General features: G+C 31.7%; 1 protein-coding gene across 1 annotated transcript in view; it reads right to left on the minus strand.

The window, feature by feature from the left end:
• Positions 1 to 19,154, minus strand: part of tns1b (tensin 1b) — a 106,434-nt gene that overhangs the window by 68,001 nt on the left and 19,279 nt on the right. Inside the window, exons 9-12 of the mRNA XM_073845126.1 lie at positions 18,718 to 18,727; positions 18,244 to 18,373; positions 16,884 to 16,949; positions 16,662 to 16,778 (exon numbers count right to left, since the gene is read on the minus strand). Of these exons, the coding sequence (XP_073701227.1) occupies positions 16,662 to 16,778; positions 16,884 to 16,949; positions 18,244 to 18,373; positions 18,718 to 18,727 (323 nt within the window). The remainder of the gene's footprint in view (positions 1 to 16,661; positions 16,779 to 16,883; positions 16,950 to 18,243; positions 18,374 to 18,717; positions 18,728 to 19,154) is intronic.

The raw sequence follows: 19,154 nt of genomic DNA on the forward strand, positions 1-19,154 counted from the left end.
ATTTATTTATTCTGTTAATTTCAGGGTAAAATGTGACCTGGACATGTTTTTGAGACCCATTCAGTGTTTAAAGGCATTACTCACCAGAGGTAACTAGTTTGTACATTCCTGCAGGTGACAGGTGTTCAAGTTTGCCATTTCCTTATCCCATTCAGGTTCTTCTCAACATGATTTCCTGTCTTCACTCTACTGACCCCATCAACAAGCCCAAAAAAACATTACTCCACAGCAGAATGCCATCCACAGACAATGCCAAGCTCAAAATAAGATCAGAAATCATCTGCAGTGGATCATTCCCAATTTCAATTGAGCTTTTTGCATTTGCCACTGTGTCAAAACAACACAACAAAACCATCCAGATGACCACACACGTGAACAAACAGCCTCAGGTAGTTAAATCCGTCAGAGGGGAAACACGAAAAGTGCACCATTGGTGTCATGTGTTAACAGATGGTGACAGTAAAAGCCTAGCGTCTGTGAACGCCACTGCTGAGAAGTAAACTACAGCCTGCGGAAAGGGTTAACTCTCTAATTTTGTTGGCAAAGCTACTGGTTTCTAGCCACAAACTTAAACAACATTGGAGATGGAGAGGCCCAGCCGGCCATCGCGAGAAGCTTTAATTGAAGCCAGCTTGATGTGTAGACACGTTTATTATGTAACAGTTCCACTGCCAGCCGCACAAACAGACCATAATAAAGCTCAGCTTTGCACAGCTGAACTCCAAAACGCAATTCAAACAGCAATCCTGCAACAACTGTGATCAAACCGTAGTCGACGCTCTGTTTAAGAGCTTAGCTTAAATATGTGCTAACCGCACTTAGACTCATAATAAGCAAATCAGCTGTGCCTGCAAAAAAGAAAATATTTAATGCGAGTCTGAGTTGGTGAAATTAAATGCAGCCAGTGAGATTTATTCGAAATGCTGCAATCACAATCAAAACCTGTTAGGTTCCCATTAATTCAAAGTAAGTGTATTAGCACTCTGAGTCTTGAAAACACATTTAAATTGTTGGAAGTTAAGCAGCCTTGGAAAACTTCATATTATGTATGCTTCAACAAAAATAATGAGGGTGTAATCGTACTTTTAGGACATGATTTGTCAATTATCCGCACTTTTGACTTTCAATCTTTAAACTTTTTATTTAATTTTTTTTTTGAAAACAATAAAAATGAAATACAATATATATTTTAAATATATGAATTCAAATAAAATGCATTAAAATAATAATGAAATAAATTAATAAATATATAAATAGAAAAAAGAATAATAAAATCCAAGAAATGGATGACAACACCAAAAAATTTGTAATTTTTACGTAAAAAGTTGCATTTCTGATTTTTAAATTGACACTTTTTGGGAAGCAAATCAATAAGAAACAGTATCTGACAAATTTCACCTTTTTAAAATATTTTCTGAAAATAAAAACTACTATATATATATATTATTTTTGATTTTACCAAATAATTTGTCATTATGTAAAAAGTGACATTTATAAAATCATTATTGTTTTTTATTTTTATATATTTTTATTTTTAATTGAATGAAAACAATAAAAAATACAATACATATATTTTAAAATTAAATAATTCAGATAAAATAAAACAAAATAACCAAATAAATAAAAAAACAATAAGATTCAAGAAATGTATCAAATATTCTCTAATAAAAAAGCAAAATGATAACAAATTCCAACTTACAACAGGTTTCCTAAAACATAAAGTCATAATAAAAATAATATAAAAAAGATACATCTATCTTATTTTTATAAAATCATTAATTTTATTATTTTTTAATTTTATGAAAACAATAACAATGAAATACAATATATATTTTAAATATAATAATTCAAATAAATTAAAATAACAACCAAATAAATAAATAAATGCATACTTATATAAACAAAACAAAATAAAATAGGAATATCTGACAAATTTTACCTTTTAAAATATTTCCTAAAAATATAAATAAATGAAAGTCCTTGTCAGTTTATGTATATGTTTTATTTTCATAAAAATAATAATAATAAAATACAATATATATTTTAAATATAATACTTCATTATAATGATATATCTATTTTTATTTATTTTGATAAAATCATTTATTTGATTAGATTTTTCTTATTTTTATGAAAACAATAAAATTTTTTAATTCAATATATTTTTTATTTAATAATTCAAGTATAATAAATTAACCAAATAAATAAATATATAAATTAAAAAATAAGACAAATCAGTATATAGAAAAATATATCCGACAAATTTCACTTTTCAAAACATATAAATATAAATAAAAAATCACAATAAAAAATATTATTTTTTATAATTAATTTTGAATTATTTTACTTTTTTTTATATAAAATCATTAATTTTATTTCTTTTTTTATTTTATTAAAACAATAAAAAATGTAATGCAATATACATTTTTAAATATAATCATTCAAATAAAATTAAATAAAATAAGATTAAAAATAAAATAAAACACCAAATAATATGTAAAAAGTGGCTGATTTTCAAACATTCAGACTGGTTGTGAGACGAATCAATATACATAAAAGAATATCTGACACATTTCACCTTTCAACACTATAGAAAAAGGGTGGAAAAAATACATTAATTCATTACAATAAAAGTTTCCCAAGTTATTACAATTTATCATTTAAACACGTCAACAAAAATAGTCTAAAACTATTTTTACTTTAAAAACTTCACAGACATTCCCTGAATAATCTCCCATAAGCATCCAGCAAACCAAAGTACACGCCATTTGTGTCTGACACAAGTCACTGACTATAAGTTGCTAGAGGACAAATCATTCACACATCTTTACCTCAGAGCAGATCAGATCTACATTCAAGCTTCAGCATTCCTTTTCTGGTCTTTTATACGCTCCAATAAAGACAGTAGCTCTCTCAATCCAGTGTGAACCGCGTGTGTGCAGTGAACATAGACTCTTCGCTCTGTCACTCTCCCTCTAGTGACTGATAACAAACAGGAGTTTTGGTATCCAGGCTGGAGGAGTTGGCTCTTTTTCACACACCATCTCTGTCAGCGCCTCTCCAATCCCATCTCCCTGTCGTCACACTTTTCTTACCCAACCATCCCAAAAATGCTGTGGGCAGGGCCCTGGCCAAATATGGGGAGGCCGTGTAAACAAGGCCTCGGCTCTGTCTCCTGACTCCCCTTCAGTCTTTCAAGCTGAACCCCAAGAGTCAGAGCCACCCACAAACACACCAATGGATGGAGGGATTGTTTTTACAATCGGAAGGCCTGTCCACACCTTTCACTTGTTTATGTTGACTTGAAACTGTGTATAGATGGTTACACAATGTTGCAATTCTGTGTCAATTCTTATGTCTTCATGGAGTCAATGGGCTTTTGTAATCAACAATTTAGGTTCAAATTTATGTGAATTTTACATACAAATTACAATAAATAAAGATGCATTAAATTGATCAAAAGTGACAGTAAAGACTTTATAATGTTACTAAATATTTCACTATATTCATAATTCATCTAAGAATCCTGAAAAAAAAAAATCCTAAAAATTCAACTTTAACATCACTGATAAAATAAAATAAAATGTATAAAATAATGCTAAAATAAAATAAATATATATTTCAATATAAAACACTTACTTTAAATTGTAATAATATTCCATAATTTTACTGTATTTTTAATCAAATATAAATAAAGTAAAATATTCAAATAATAATAAAATAAAATGCATACATATTTGAATATAAAACGCTTACTTTAAATTATGTATAATAATATTTCACAATCTTACTGTTTTTATTGTATTTAAATCAAATAAATCAAATAAAGTAAAACATTTAAATAATTATAAAATAAAATGCATACATATTTGAATATAAAACACTTACTTTAAATTGTAATATTTCACAATATTAGTGTTTTTACTGTATTTTTGCTCAATAAAATAAAACAAGTATTTTATCTTAAATAATAGCATGAATATATATTCCAATATAAAACACCAATTTCAAACTGTATTTTAATCAAATAAATAAAATATTTAAATAATAATAAATAAATATATATTTGAATATAAAACGCTTATTTTAAATTGTAAATATATTTCACAATATTACCATTTTTACTGTATTTTTTATTAAATAAAATACAATTTTTAAATAATAAAAAACATTTTTTATCAAATAAATAAATACATATATTTTTTTATAATAATACAATAAAATAAATATATATTCCAATATAAAACACTTGTTTTAACATTACTGTTTTTACTGTATTTTTATCAAATAAATAAAATAAAATTGTATTTCATTTTTAAATAATAATAAAATAAAATAAATGTTTTTAAAATAATAATAAAATAAATTATATATATTCCAATAAAAAACACTTATTTTAAATTGTAATAATATTTCACAATATTACTGTTTTACTGTATTTATTAAATAAATAAAATAAAAATGTAAATAATAACAAAATAAAATAAATATATATACCAATATAAAACACTTATTTTAAATTGTAATAATATTTCACAATATTACTGTTTTACTGTATTTATTAAATAAATAAAATAAAAATGTAAATAATAACAAAAAAAAAATATATATATATACCAATATAAAACACTTATTTTAAAATGTGAAAATATTTCACAATATTACTGTTTTTACTGTATTTCTGATCAGCATACAAAATTTCTTTTAAAACATAATAAATATATAAATGCATTAAAATCTTGCCAACCTCAAAACTTTTTGAATAGTAGTCTACATATTATAATTTGTAGGTTAAATTCATATATTTTAACCCAAAATATTGATGTTGATTTAAAAATCATGGACCTTTTGTTGACTAACATCAAGATTTTAGTTTCAAATGTAGAATGCAGAAAATTTTCATATTATACATGTTTTTTTAATAATATTGAGCTGCCAAAAATATAAGCATTATAATAATACCATGTGATTAGACAAAAATATAATTGCTCACTTTTCACAATCCCTTTCAAATTTTCCATTTCACTCATAAACACCACATTATCAAAATAAGATTTGTATGAACAATGCATATTATCCTTAATGTTCATGACAGCAAACTTGGCTTTGAAAGCAAGACATGCAAAGCTATGTGGATGGCTTCCAGCCCAGTACTGAGCCAGGGAAGTGTAGTGTTTGTGGTTTCTGAGGTGTACAAATATCAGTGGACCAGCAAAGATTGGCCTTGTTTGGCTCTAACCTTGCCAGCAGCTCCTGTTTAACAGCAAAGTGCTATCTGTGGTCAAGGCACGAAGCAGATAAGACATCAATTACCGAGCCATTAACATCCAAAAAGAGATAAAGCATTATTATCTTAAAATGCTGCCCTCTCAATTGTGGGCTACTCTAATTATGGTGCTCGGTCCAGATCAAGTGAGTTTTAAGATAGTCGTTTACTTCTCTAGTACTGTAGGGAACGAACACTGCGTGGCTTTGATTCTTCAAAGTACATAAGATGCATTACTATCGTCCAGCCAAAAATGAATCATCTTTCATCTACATGACTTTCTTTTAAACACAAAAACAGAAAATCTATCAACTTCCAAAAAGTACTCTAAAACCAATCCATGCACAACATTTGAAATCTTCTGGAGTCATGTAATAGCTTTGTGTGAGAAAATGAAATGTCTCATATGCACTTGTGTGCACTGAGGCAGGACACTTCAAGACGCAGCATGTAGGGTTTGACATCACCTCAAACAAAAATATTACTAGCTTTGTAAAGCTATGACTTTAGAAAATGTGGACTACAGTATAACTTTTAGAGCTTAAGCAAAATGATCGATTCTAAGGCGTTTTTGCTTCTATATTGGGAAGAAACCATGCAATATACACATTTAAGTTTTTATTTTATTACACTTTTTTTCTTGCATCTGTAAATGTAAATTACAATACATATCTTTAAAGAAATACATATTAAAAGACCAGACTTTACAGTTTTATAACTATCTATGTTTTATTTTGTTTAATTTGTTCATACACAATTTGGTTAATTTATTTTGTAATGTTTTTTTTTTTTTTTTTTACTTTTACTAAATTAACAGTATATTTATTTATTTACATTTTATTCCTTATTTTATTTGGCTGTTTATAATATTTTCTCATTTTTAAGTGATAAAAATAAATATCCAAAATACCTGCTGTAAATTCTTTTACTCTAATATGTCAACAAAATAATAATAATAATAATTTTGAACCAGGTTTTATCTAATGCTCAGATTTTGGTTTTAAACATATATTTCTATTAGCTAATATTTCTTTAGGCAATGTGTAATTTTCAGATTTAAAGATAAATTTGAGAAAACTTGTAATAATAATAATAAAAATTGTCTTAATGTACTGAGGATGGTGTATGGTGACATCTGATATCTTGTTAGGGCTGGGCGATTAATCGAAAAATAATCGAAATCGACATTCAGAACCTATAATCGTTAAAATTTTTCCAGGAAGATTATTTCAATTACTTTCCCTTTAAAAAACACAAGCGCTCCGTTACGTTATTCCGCCGACATGTCGATGGAGAGCTTAAACAGTATTTATACAGTAAAAAGTATTTACAGGATATACAAGGGTAATTTTTAGAGGAGATACTGCTTATTTTCTACTTTTAAAATGAAAAACATTGAAAATTATTTATTTTGTTTCCAATAGTGCAAGTTATTTATTTTCACTAATTTAAGAAAAATGTGACTTTTCGTTTTAAGCAATGCTTGCTTTAATTTCAGTTGTTCAACACTGATGTTCAATTAATAATCATAGATCGTAGATAGTGTGTTTCCTTCAATTATTTTAAAATCAAGTAATGCACCCTTCATCCAAAAATCTCTCGCTTGTAATATGTGAACATATTTACTGTACAAAACTTGTCAGTGAACTATGAGGGCAAAAAAATAATTATTATATAAATATAATTAAATATAATTTTATTAATAAATAAAATAATCGTTCATTAATCGTAATCGGGTTAAAATGTTCAATTAATCGAGATTTTGATTCTAAGCCAAATTGCCCAGCCCTATATCTTGTTTCAACCTATTTACATTTGGTGTTTTGCCTTAAGTAAGGAAAGAAGGAAGTATGTAAGTAGGTAAGGAAAGAAGGAAGAAAAGAAGGAGAAAAGGAAGGAAGGAAGGAATTAAGTAAATAAGGAAGTAAGGAAGGAGGTGAGGAAGTAAGGAAGTATGTAAGTAAATAAGGAAAGAAGGAAGTAAGAAAGGAAAGGAGGGATGGAAGGAAGAAAGAAAGAAAGGAAGGAAGAAAAGAAATAGGAAAGGAAGGAAGGAATGAAGTAAATAAGGAAGGAAGGAAGGAGATGAGGAAGTACGGAAGTAAGTAAATAAGGAAAGAAGAAAGGAAGGAAGTAAGAAAGGAGAGAAGGAAGTGAGAAAGTAAGGTAAGAAAGAGGGAAAAGGAAGGAATAAGTATCAAAGAAAGTAAGTAAGAAAGGAAATGAGGGAAGAAAGAAAGAAAGAAAGAAAGAAAGAAAGAAAGAAAGAAAGAAAGAAAGAAAGAAAGAAAGAAAGAAAGAAAGAAAGAAAGAAAGAAAGAAAGAAAGAAAGAGAAAGAAAGAAAGAAAGAAAGGAAGGACGGAAGGAAGGAAGAAAAGAAATAGGAAAGGAAGGAAGGAAGGAATGAAGTAAATAAGGAAGGAAGGAAGGAGATGAGGAAGTACGGAAGTAAGTGAATAAGGAAAGAAGGAAGGAAGAAAGGAAGGAAGTGAGAAAGTAAGGTAAGAAAGGAAATGAGGGATGGAAGGAAGGAAGAAAGAAAGGAAGAAAGAAAGAAAGAAAGAAAGAAAGGAAGGAAGGAAGAAAAGAAATAGGAAGGGAAGGAAGGAATGAAGTAAATAAGGAAGGAAGGAAGGAGATGAGGAAGTACGGAAGTAAGTAAATAAGGAAAGAAGAAAGGAAGGAAGGAAGTAAGAAAGGAGAGAAGGAAGTGAGAAAGTAAGGTAAGAAGGAGGGAAAAGGAAGGAATAAGTATCAAAGAAAGTAAGTAAGAAAGGAAATGAGGGAAGGAAGGAAGAAAGAAAGAAAGAAAGAAAGAAATAAAGAAAGAAAGAAAGAAAGAAAGAAAGAAAGAAAGAAAGGAAGAAAGGAAGGAAGGAAGGAAGGAAGGAAGAAAAGAAATAGGAAGGGAAGGAAGGAATGAAGTAAATAAGGAAGGAAGGAAGGAGATGAGGAAGTACGGAAGTAAGTAAATAAGTACAGAAGGAAGGAAGAAAGGAAGGAAAAAAGAAAGGAAGTAAGAAAGGAGGGAAGGAAGTGAGGAAGTAAGGAAAGAAAGAAGGAAGGAATAAGGATCAAAGTAAGTAAGAAAGGAAAGAAGGAGGGATGGAAGAAAGAAAGGAAATTAGGAAGGAAGTAAATAAGAAAGGAAGGAAGGAGGTGAGGAAGTATGTAAAGAAGTAAGAAACGAAAGAAGAATTGAATGAAGTAAGGAAGTAAGGAAAGTATATACTGTAAGTAAGGAAAGAAGGAGGAAAGAAAGGAAGTAAGTAAGTAAGGAAAGAATGAAGACAAGAAGGAGGAAAGGAAGGAAGGAAGTAAATAGCGAAGTAAAGAGGTGAGGAAGTAAGAAAGTATGGAAGGAAAGATGGAAGGAAGAAAGAAAGGAAATAAGGAAGGAAGTGAGGAAGTAAGAAAGAAAGAAAAGAAAAATGGAAGGAAGTATATAAGTAAGCAAATCAGGAGGGAAGGAAGAAAGTGAGAAAGTAAGGAAGTATGTAAATAACTGGAAAGGAGGAAGGAAGGATGTAAGCAAGGAAATAAGGAGGAATGGAAAGAAAGAAGAAAAAAGGAAATAAGGAAGTATGTAAGCAAGAAAGGATAGAAGAAAAAAATAAGGAAAGTAAATAAGGAACTAAGTAGGTAAGGAAAGAATGAAGTAAGGAAGGAAGGATATAAGGAAAGAGGGAAGTGAGGAAGTAATGAAAGAAGGACGAAAAGGAGGAGGAAAGGAAAGAAGGAAGTGAGGAAGTATGTAAGTAAGGAAAGAAGGAAGAAAGGAAATAAGGAAAAAAGTAGGTAAGTAAATAAGGAAGGTAGTGAGAAAGAAAGGAAGGAAGTGAGGAAGAAAAGAAGGAAGAAAGGAAATAAGAAAAGAAGTAAATAAGTAAGTGAGAAAGAAAGCTTTTAATTTAATGGGTAAACAATTTTTTAAGAATGTGGGAATTTGTTGCACATCCTAATTACGTAGTTGTCCTTTCCACTGTCTAGTTTTCAAAATACTTCAGACTTTAGCAATGGAAACATTAATATTTGCCCAATCAAGCAAATGAAGGAAGGACTGCATTTATGATGACGCAAGTTCACCGTTCTTGGTCTATCAGTCATTCTCTCCTCTGACAATGTCAGCCGCTCCTTCAGACCTGGCAGACAGGACTCATGAAGTCCAGCACAAAAACATAATGTCTGGCTGCTTATCATGTCTCTGGAGTCAGTCCTCTGGCTGCAGTCGCTCAATGGAGATGTTTGACTGCGTGATAGGCATCTAAATTCATTTGCAAATGTGCCCTTTCCATTCAGCAGTCCTACTGACTGAAGACAGACTCTGTTCGGCACGCACGGGTGGGCACTCAATGTTTCTAAAGCAGCAAATCAGCATATTAGAATGATTTCTGAAGCATCGTGTTACACTCAAGACTGGAGTAATGATGCTGGAAATTCAGCTTTGCATCACAGGAATAAATTAAATTTAAAAAATATGAAAATGAAAAACAGTTGCTTGAAATTAAAATAATATTTCACAATATTACAGTTTTTACTGTTTTTTTAATCAAATAAATACAGTGTGCATAAGACACATTTTGTTATGTTGCTGCCTTATGTTAAACTACTTTAAATTACTTTTTTCCCACAACAATCTACACTCCCTACTCCATAATGGCAAAGCAAAAAATAGGTTTTTAACATTTGTGACCCTGGACCACAAATCCAGTCTTAAGTCGCTGGGGTATATTTGTAGCAATAGCCAAAAATACATTGCATGGGTCAAAATTTTTGATTTTTCTTTTATGCCAAAAATCATTGAGAAATTAAGTAAAGTTCATGTTCCATGAAGAGTTTTTGTAAAATTCCTACTGTAAACATATCAAAATGTAATTTTTGATTTGTAATATGCATTGTTAAGAACCTAATTTGGACAACTTTAAAGGTGATTTTCTCAGTCTTTTTGATTTTTTTGCATCCTCAGATTTCTGATTTCAAACAGATGTATCTCAGTCAAATATTGTCCGATCCTAACAAACCATACATCAATAGAAAGCTTATTTATTGAGCTTTCATATGATGTATAAATCTCAGTTTTGTCAAATTTAACCTTATGACTGGTTTTGTGGTCCAGGGTCACATTTGTGCAAATTTATTAAAAATAAAAACTGAAAAGAGCAGTTTTATAAGTTGCAGTTTTATAAGTATTCATACCCTTTTCTGGGACACTCAAAATTTAGCTCAGGAGCATTCATATTGCTTCTAGATGTTACTACACTTCGAGTGGAGTTAAACTGTGGCAAATTCATTTGAATGAGTATGATTTAGAAAGGCACACACCTCTCAGAAAAGGTCTAACAGCTGAAAATGCATATCAGAGCAAAAACCAAGTCCTGAGGTCAAGATAACTGCCTGTAGAGCTCAGTGACAGACTTGCGTTAAGGCAATGATCTAGGGAAGAGTTCAGAAAAAAAATCTGCTGCATTGAAGGTTCACAGAAGCATTATCCATAATGGAAGACGATTGGAACAACTAGGACTCTAGAAAATGTTTGCCAGCCCCCATCCAAGCTGACAGAGCTTGAGAGGTGCAAAGCTTGTCACATCATACCCAAAAAGACTTGAGGCTGTAAAGGTGTTTCAACTATGTACTGAGTTAAGGGTATAAATACTTAGGCAATGTACTTAATTTTTTTTGTTTTTAATAAATTTGTAAAATTTGCAGATCTGTTTTTTGCTTTGTCATTATTATGGAGTGTAAATTGATGTGGGGAAAAACTAATTTAAAGCAGTTTAACATAATGCTGCAACAAAACAAAATGAAGGGGTATGAATATTTTTGCAAGGCACTGTATGTGTAGGCATCTCATAAACATTGGGGTCTTGACCAGAGATTTGTATTAGTTTACACCCTTCTTATAGCTGGCAACCAAGAGCCTCCTATTTCTGCCTGCCCTATTTAAAGCAGGGATTGGTCAAGAGGGTGGCAGACTTTATAGGCTTTATAGCCTGTCATCTCAAATGGCTTCAACAGAGAACAGAGTAGAATTTAAATGTGTGCTAAACTGACTGGAGCTCCTAAAATTCGACCCCAGGGATATTAAAAATAACACGACGATACAGTCACAGTTTTAAATGTGTTTTTTTGGATTGCAGTCATCAAAACATACTCTTGTCAAATAGATAACATAAACACGCCGCATGGGTGTTTTCTAAGGCAGAATAATTTATAGTTGTAGCCGTTTTGGACATTGTAACTGGACTGACTGTCTCCTCGCAGTATGAATTGCACAATTCTCAGCCAACGCCTGGAATATTTCACGAAATGCCACTGGAAGCTGATGAGGGAAATGGAGGCTTGGGACGCAGGGTGGTGCGGAGTGACTGTGGTCAAATGCCCACAGGGAAACTGGGCTCTGTGGGATGTTTTCTATTTGGTACTGGGATCGTACCAACCTCAAAACTGCCCACAGTCCTTTCTGATGCATACCACAGACACAAAACAATGGCAAAATCTGGTTAAAACACCATTTTTGGTCTGATTGGTTCACCAAGCCTGCTTTTAATTGATCCAAAGTACAGCAAAAACAGTAAAATCTTGAAATAGTTTTACTATTTAAAATAACTGTTTTCTATTTGAATATATTTTTAAATGTAATTTATTATTGTGATTTTAAAGCTGAATTTTAAGCTTCATTACTCCAGTCACATGATCCTTCAGAAAAAAAAAAACATTTTGTTACATTATAAATGTCTTTATCATCACTTTTGATCAATTTAAAGCATCTCTGCTAAATAAAAGTGTTAATTTCTGTAAAATATATTTAAAAAAAAATTAAGACAAAAATCAAAGAATCCCGAATAAAATTTACTCAACTGTTTTAAATATTGATAATAATAATAAAAATGTTTATTGAACAGCAAATCAGCATATTAGGATGATTTCTAAAGGATCATGTGACACTGAAGACTGGAGTAATGATGCTGAAAATGTTGCTTTTATCACAGGAATAAATTACATTTTCAAAACATATTTAAATAAAAACAGTATTTTTGAATAGTAAAAATATTTCAAAAAATAATATTTCAAAAAATAATATTTCAAAAAAAAATTGTGAAATATTATTGCAATGTAAAAAATTTTTGTTTCCCATTTAACCGAAAGTCTTGATTTAAAAAAAAAGTCAAATGAAACACTGTTTTTTTTTATTAAAACAATAAAATGCAATAAAACATATCAAAATAATTAAAACAATAAAATAAAATACAAATATTCTGAATAATATTTCAGAAAATATTCTGAAATATTATTACAATTTAAAGTTTTCTATAAGAATATGTTTGAAAATGTAGATTGTTCCAGTGATGCAAAGCTGAATTTTTTAGCATCATTACTATAGTCTTCAGTGTCAAGTGATCCTTCAGAAATCATTCTAATATGCTGATTTACTGCTCAAGAAACATTTATTATTATTATCAATTATGAAAATAGTTGTGCTGCTTCACCTTTTGTGTAAAAAGTTTGGTATTTCAAAAACACACACACAAAAATCTTAATGCTTCTAAACTTTTATATAGGTGAATATTTTTACTATTTAAAATAACTGTTTTGAATTTAAATATATATATATATATTTTTTTTTAATATATTAAAATATATTTTAAAATGTAATTTATTCCTGTGATTTCAAAGCTGAATTTTTAGCATCATTACTCCAGTCACATGATCCTTCAGAAATCATTCTTATATTCAGATTTGCTGCTCAAAAAACATTATTGCTGAAAACAGCTGAGTAGAATTTTTCAGGTTTCTTTGATGAATAGAAAGTTCATAAGAACAGCATTTATCTGAAATAGAAATCTTTTGTAACATTATAAATGTCTTTATTATCACTTTTGATCAATATCAAGCATCCTTGCTAAATAAAAGTATTAATTTTTATCATTTCACACACAAAAAAAATCTTAATTTTTTCAAACTTTTATATAAATCAACCAATTAATAACAGTACTGAGTGTAATTCCTTCAGGCATTAAAATGGATAGTATATTCTACAGGTGACTCAATCGGAAGTCAAAAGGATGGCTGAAGAATACTTTATTATTTAAGTCACTAAAAGATTTCAATAAAAATAAAGCAAAACGGTTTCTAAACTAAAGCATATACTTTTAAACCTCGACAGAATTGCATACATTTCCTCCTTGCATTCCTCGCTCTAACTTTCCCTCTCCAGAGAATAAGGATGTCTCAAAAAAGGACAACAAATCACATGTCTGGGGACCAGAAACGCACCACAACTTAAAATACAGAGGCTTGCAGTTTAGACCACAAGGTTGTGAGGACAATTCTTGTGTCTGGCGACACTGGTGTGTATTTGTGAACTCGACTCGACCTCTGCAATCAGCACTACAAACTCTTCTGATTAAATCAGTCTGTGTCGCACACAGAGATTATCAGAGACGCGTACACAAACAGATCTGTCACAAAACTCCAATGAATGCTGATGATTTGATCTCGGACCGACGGATGACCTGAACACAGACTCTGTTATGTAAACTCTGAGTGGTCGGCATTAGTTAAAGGAGTAGTTCACACTTCCAGAACAAAAATGTACAGATAATGTACTCACCCCCTTGTCATCCTAGATGTTCATGTCTGTCTTTCTTCAGTCAGGAAGAAATTATGTGTTTTGAGTAAAACATTTCAGGAATTATCTCCATATAGTGTCTTCTATGGTGCCCGCGAGTTTGAACTTCAAAAATGCAGTTTTAACGCAGATTCAAAGGACTCTAAATGATCCCAGGCAAGGATAAGGGTCTTATCTAGCAACTTTATACTTTTTAACCTTAAATGCTTGTCTTGTCTAGCTCTGCCAAACGCATGTGTACTCTGTGTGCAGTCCTGTTCAAGACAGTTAAGGTATGTCAAAAAACTCCCATCTCATTTTCTCCTCCAACTTCAAAATCATTCTACATCGCTGTTTTTTCCTTTTTTTGTAAAGAGTGTTTGATCTTCTTTGCACGCTCACTTTGTAAACACTGGGTCGATACTTCTGCAGCGATGTTGGAATGATTTTGAAGTTGGAGGAGAAAATGAGTTGGGAGTTTTTGAGGTTAAAAAAAATATATCAAATTTAATTTTTTTTTTTTAGAAAATGACTAATTGTTTTGCTAGATAAGACCCTTATTCCTCCGCTGGGATCGTTTAGAGCCCTTTGAAGCTGCGTTGAAATTGCATTTTGGAAGTTCAAACTCACAGGTACCATAGAAGTCCACTATATGGAGAGAAATCCTGAAATGTTTTCCTCAAAAAACATAATTTCTTTACGACTGAAGAAAGAAAGACATGAACATCTTGGTTAGGGTTACCACTTTTAAGACCCAAAAATAAGGGACGCATTCGGGGGGGGGGGGGGGGGGTTCATATGATTTGTGCATATAATATGGTTATATGGGACGTCCTGAATAAGAACTGATCATTGTTTTTTTTTCTACTTTTTAGAAATTGGGTCTATATACCCCGTTAAAATGTAATCATGTCCCATATCGCAAATGCTGCAGTAAAAAGGTTTCATATGAGTTTTGCATATAATATGGGACGTCCTGAATAAGAACTGATCATTGTTTTTTTCTACTTTTTAGAAATGGGGTCTATATACCCCGTTAAAATGTAATAATGTCCCATATCTCAAAAATGCTGCAGTAAAAAGGTTTCATATGAGTTTTGCATATAATATGGGCCGTCCTGAATAAGAACTGATCATTGTTTTTTTTCTACTTATTAGACTCTAAAGTCTAATAATGTCCCATTTCTCAGAAAAGAACCGTCAAGTACATCAATAAATAAAACGGATATTAAAGCAGAAATGCAAATAAATAAGTAAGTAAAAATTCACAAGCATTTTGTAGTATTATCTCTCAGTCCTGGGCGTCTAAATGAAAAGCGCTCTGCAAGCGCGTTCTCTCTGTGTTGTTTCTGAAACTACCGTAATCACTGTAATATGCGCGCATACTTAAAATCAATCGCGGCTGGCTTGACAGTGTTTTTCTGAACCGCGGCTGGCTTTACCGCAGTGAGTATTTGCATGAGACGCTGCTTTAAAAAAATTATAAAAAACACGGGACAAAACCCGTCCCGTATTGATTCAAAACGGGACGCGCAATTTCATTCTCAAATACGGGACGATTCCGTATTTTAAGGGACGGGTGGCAACCCTAATCTTGGTTGACACAGGGTGAGAACATTATCTGTAAAAAACGTTTTTGGAAGTGAACTACTCCTTTGATAAATGAATAATCGAAGCTAGAGGCAGATGTTTATTAAGAAAGCATCTAAATAATGCCAAATAAAATAAACATTTTGACTTATGGAAATAAATCAATAAATAAAATAAAAAATCATTTATAATTTATTTATTGATAAAAAATGCATAAATAGTCATTTTTTATTTATTTATTATAATTTATACTATGGTGTTGTTGAATTCTTGAATCTGATTGGCTGACGAATGTTCTAATGGTGTGCATTATTTTCAGGGAAACGCACTGCGAACGTATTTCCAGGCAGCACTTGACCGCATTACATGTCTATATCACTTCGCCACACGATTTCAGTTTATTTCAAAGGTCCTTACAGCTTAAAACAACAAAATAACCAAAACCCACAACGACACTGGGCAAACTAATAAATACAGTAAACAACAGGATAAAAACGACAGATTATTTCCATGTTTTTGCCACAATATTACGTTTTAATATATCCGGAAAGCACAAACTCTATTTCTCCTACGCTCTCTCCTTTAGAGACGCACACATGTTAGCATACGCGCTAATGTTGTTAGCTCTGCTCTGACAATTAACAACTTAAAAACTACATGGCATTTCTCACAAGTGAGGTAACTACAGTGTGGTCTTGAAGAAAACGAACGTAAAGTTTCACTATTAGTAGAGACGATCTGCCAATCACTTTTGAGAGATGCACAGACTTGAGAGCAGTAATTCACCAGCTTAATCTCTCTCTCCCTCTTTCTTTCTGTCGGTCTATCGGTCTGTCTAAACTTCATTATTAACTGCATTAGTTTGCTATCAACGGCTCAAGTGTCGTTACTAGGTCTAAAATGACGTTTTGGAACTAGCAACAAAGCTGTTGGATGAGCTGCATAAGAAATGAATCCTACTCACAATAGCGTTTTAATAACAAAAACTGGACTAATGTCTTAAAATATATAATCTGATCAATGTCTTGAGGTGTGGCTTACATTTTGTAAAATTTAAATTTTTCCTACATGAATTTATTTAATAGTGTTTAAAGCAACAAATATTTGGAGGATGTGCAGGAAGAAACGTACAACTATTTTGGGAAAGGCTAATAATTTACAGTCATTTGTTAATAATGAGACCACAGCTTTACTCACCCTCGGCTGAATCTTCACAGCGCTGGTTGAAGTTCTCGTAAGAATCCCAGCGAATCAGAGGATCTTGGGTGTTGTAGTCCACAGAAACACTGGGCCCGTTCTCCAGGTGGTCCATTCCTATGACAGAACATCCACATCCTCAGACGTTTCTAGGCTCAGTTAACATCCTATTTACAATATTTGTGAGTTATTTAATAGAATGACAATGAATATAGTTCTTACCTTGGATTTTTTCTGGGCCGAAAGAAAAGACAAATTCAACTTTTCCATATTCAGGAAATCTGTCATCTGAAAAAAAAAAAAAAAAGAAATGGATTGATCAAGCCAGTGTCATCAATACAGCTGATTTAATTGAAACAAACAAAAGAAAATGGCACAGCATATGCAAAGTTCTGATTATACGAGACTTAGGGCTGTCCCCGAATAGTCGAAGATTCGATGCATCGATATGCGGAGCCTGATTCGACCACCGATCTCACAGTCGAATCTTCGCGGGTGAAACGAGCATCATACCATTTTGCCAATATGGGGGTGCTCAATGTCTAATTGCACACAGAACTACTGGTTTTGTACGGTTATATTAAGTTATATACAGCCTTTGATTATGATAATGCAGTAAAAACAAAAAGTGAAAAATAAGAAGCGTTCAATAAATATTTTTAACGTGTTTGTAAATAAATCCAACCACCCTGTGACTAATTTAATTTTCACTTTCCTGATGCATGACGAGATGAGGACCATCTTGACGGCAGGGATGGCGGCGATCACACCGAACGCGTTTTTGCAGTTGGAGGCGCCTCTTTGAATGGTTTTCTGTTGGCAGTGAGCGTTCTGCGCTCTGTTTATGCGCTCAGGGCACCTCGCGTTTTCGCCGCCTGCTGCGCCTCGCGTTTTGCAGGAGCGCTCTGAGCGCCTGAAGTTGAAAAAAAAATCAACTCTGAGCGGAAAAACGCCCACGTCATTCGCGTTCTTTTCCATTGTCCAATCGAATGAATGAGGGCGGGCCTTCTGTTGTGATGTTTGTAAAGTTTACCGTTGCAAAGTCCGGAGACTGCAAGAAATGGAGGAGAAACCTTTGGTGTCTATCGTGGGTAACCCGGAGCTGTATTATTAGGGTTTCTGCTAATATGACAGTTTACTTAACAGCAAAAAAACTAAGATTTAGAGCTCTCGCGCTATAATCCTTTGAATTGACTGACAGGACAGCTGTTTTGGTCGTTGCTTAGCAACATAAAAAAACCGCAGCACACTGCTCTTTCATTAAAAGTCAACCAAAAAGGCAGTGCTGTGCGCCTCGCGTTTTTAGAACTAAAAGACGCGTTCTGTGTTTTTATTAAAACCTAAATAAGTTTGTCTGTCAGTTGGCAGGCAGTTTTGGTCGCTTATAAAATAAAATAAAAATAGTTTTACCCTCCTGCTGACTATAGTGTCGTGCCCCTCCCAACCCATTCACACACGCACATAAGCCTAGATGATTCGACTATCGGTCGACTATAGAAAGATTCGAAAATTCTGATTCGACTATGAAAATCATAGTCGGGGACAGCCCTAACGAGACTAAATTGAGGCAAATCCAGCATACCTTTAAATGTTTCATCAAGCTCATCTTTGCCGAAGACGATGCCCAGATCGTGGACCGCACAGGTGTGAAACTGCACTCTGAAGATGACGTCACGGGACGGGCTGCGGAAGCGCTTGTGATAACACTTGAGCTGCGGATGACATGAGAAACCGCACGTTAAATTACAGCAACAGGTGAAAACACACACAGACTGGAAACGGTAAAAGAAATCACACACTACTACTATCTGAAATATGCCGCTTTTCAGCCAGGCAGATCAAGGTCACACCAATAGATGTTTGAAGAATTACAGTTATAAACAACCATAAATGTTACAGGTTAAACAAGTTAAGTTTAATAATAATAACGTTGATTACCACTAAAAACAATTTTGACATTCATAAATAATAAATAATAATAATTTAATAAACAACAAATAATGGTTATAAATCAGTCAAATAAATAAATACATTAATTAATTAATTGATTAAATACATTTGGAACACTACCATTGAGGATTTTACACATCATAAACAAATACTAACAAAAAATATATTTGCAGTAACTTTTGTACATGTAATGTTTATTATTTATTATTATTAATAATAATAATAAATAATAGTTATAAATCGGAAAGGAAAGGAAAGGAAAGAATAAATAAAATAATATAAAATAATATTATTAATAAATAATAATAATAACAATAATTCATTTATTATTATTATTAACAACAAATAATAATTACAAATTGGACAAATAAATAAATAAATAAATAAATAAATAAATACATTGTATTGGAACACTATCATGGAGGATGGATGGATAAGCAAATAAATAAATAAATAATGTATTCCCAGTAACTGTTATACAAATGTTTTATTGTTATTCTTCTTCTTCTTTATTATTATTAACAACAAATAATAATTATGATT

The sequence above is a fragment of the Garra rufa genome, chromosome 8, assembly GCF_049309525.1.
Source record: "Garra rufa chromosome 8, GarRuf1.0, whole genome shotgun sequence".
NCBI lineage: Eukaryota > Metazoa > Chordata > Actinopteri > Cypriniformes > Cyprinidae > Garra > Garra rufa.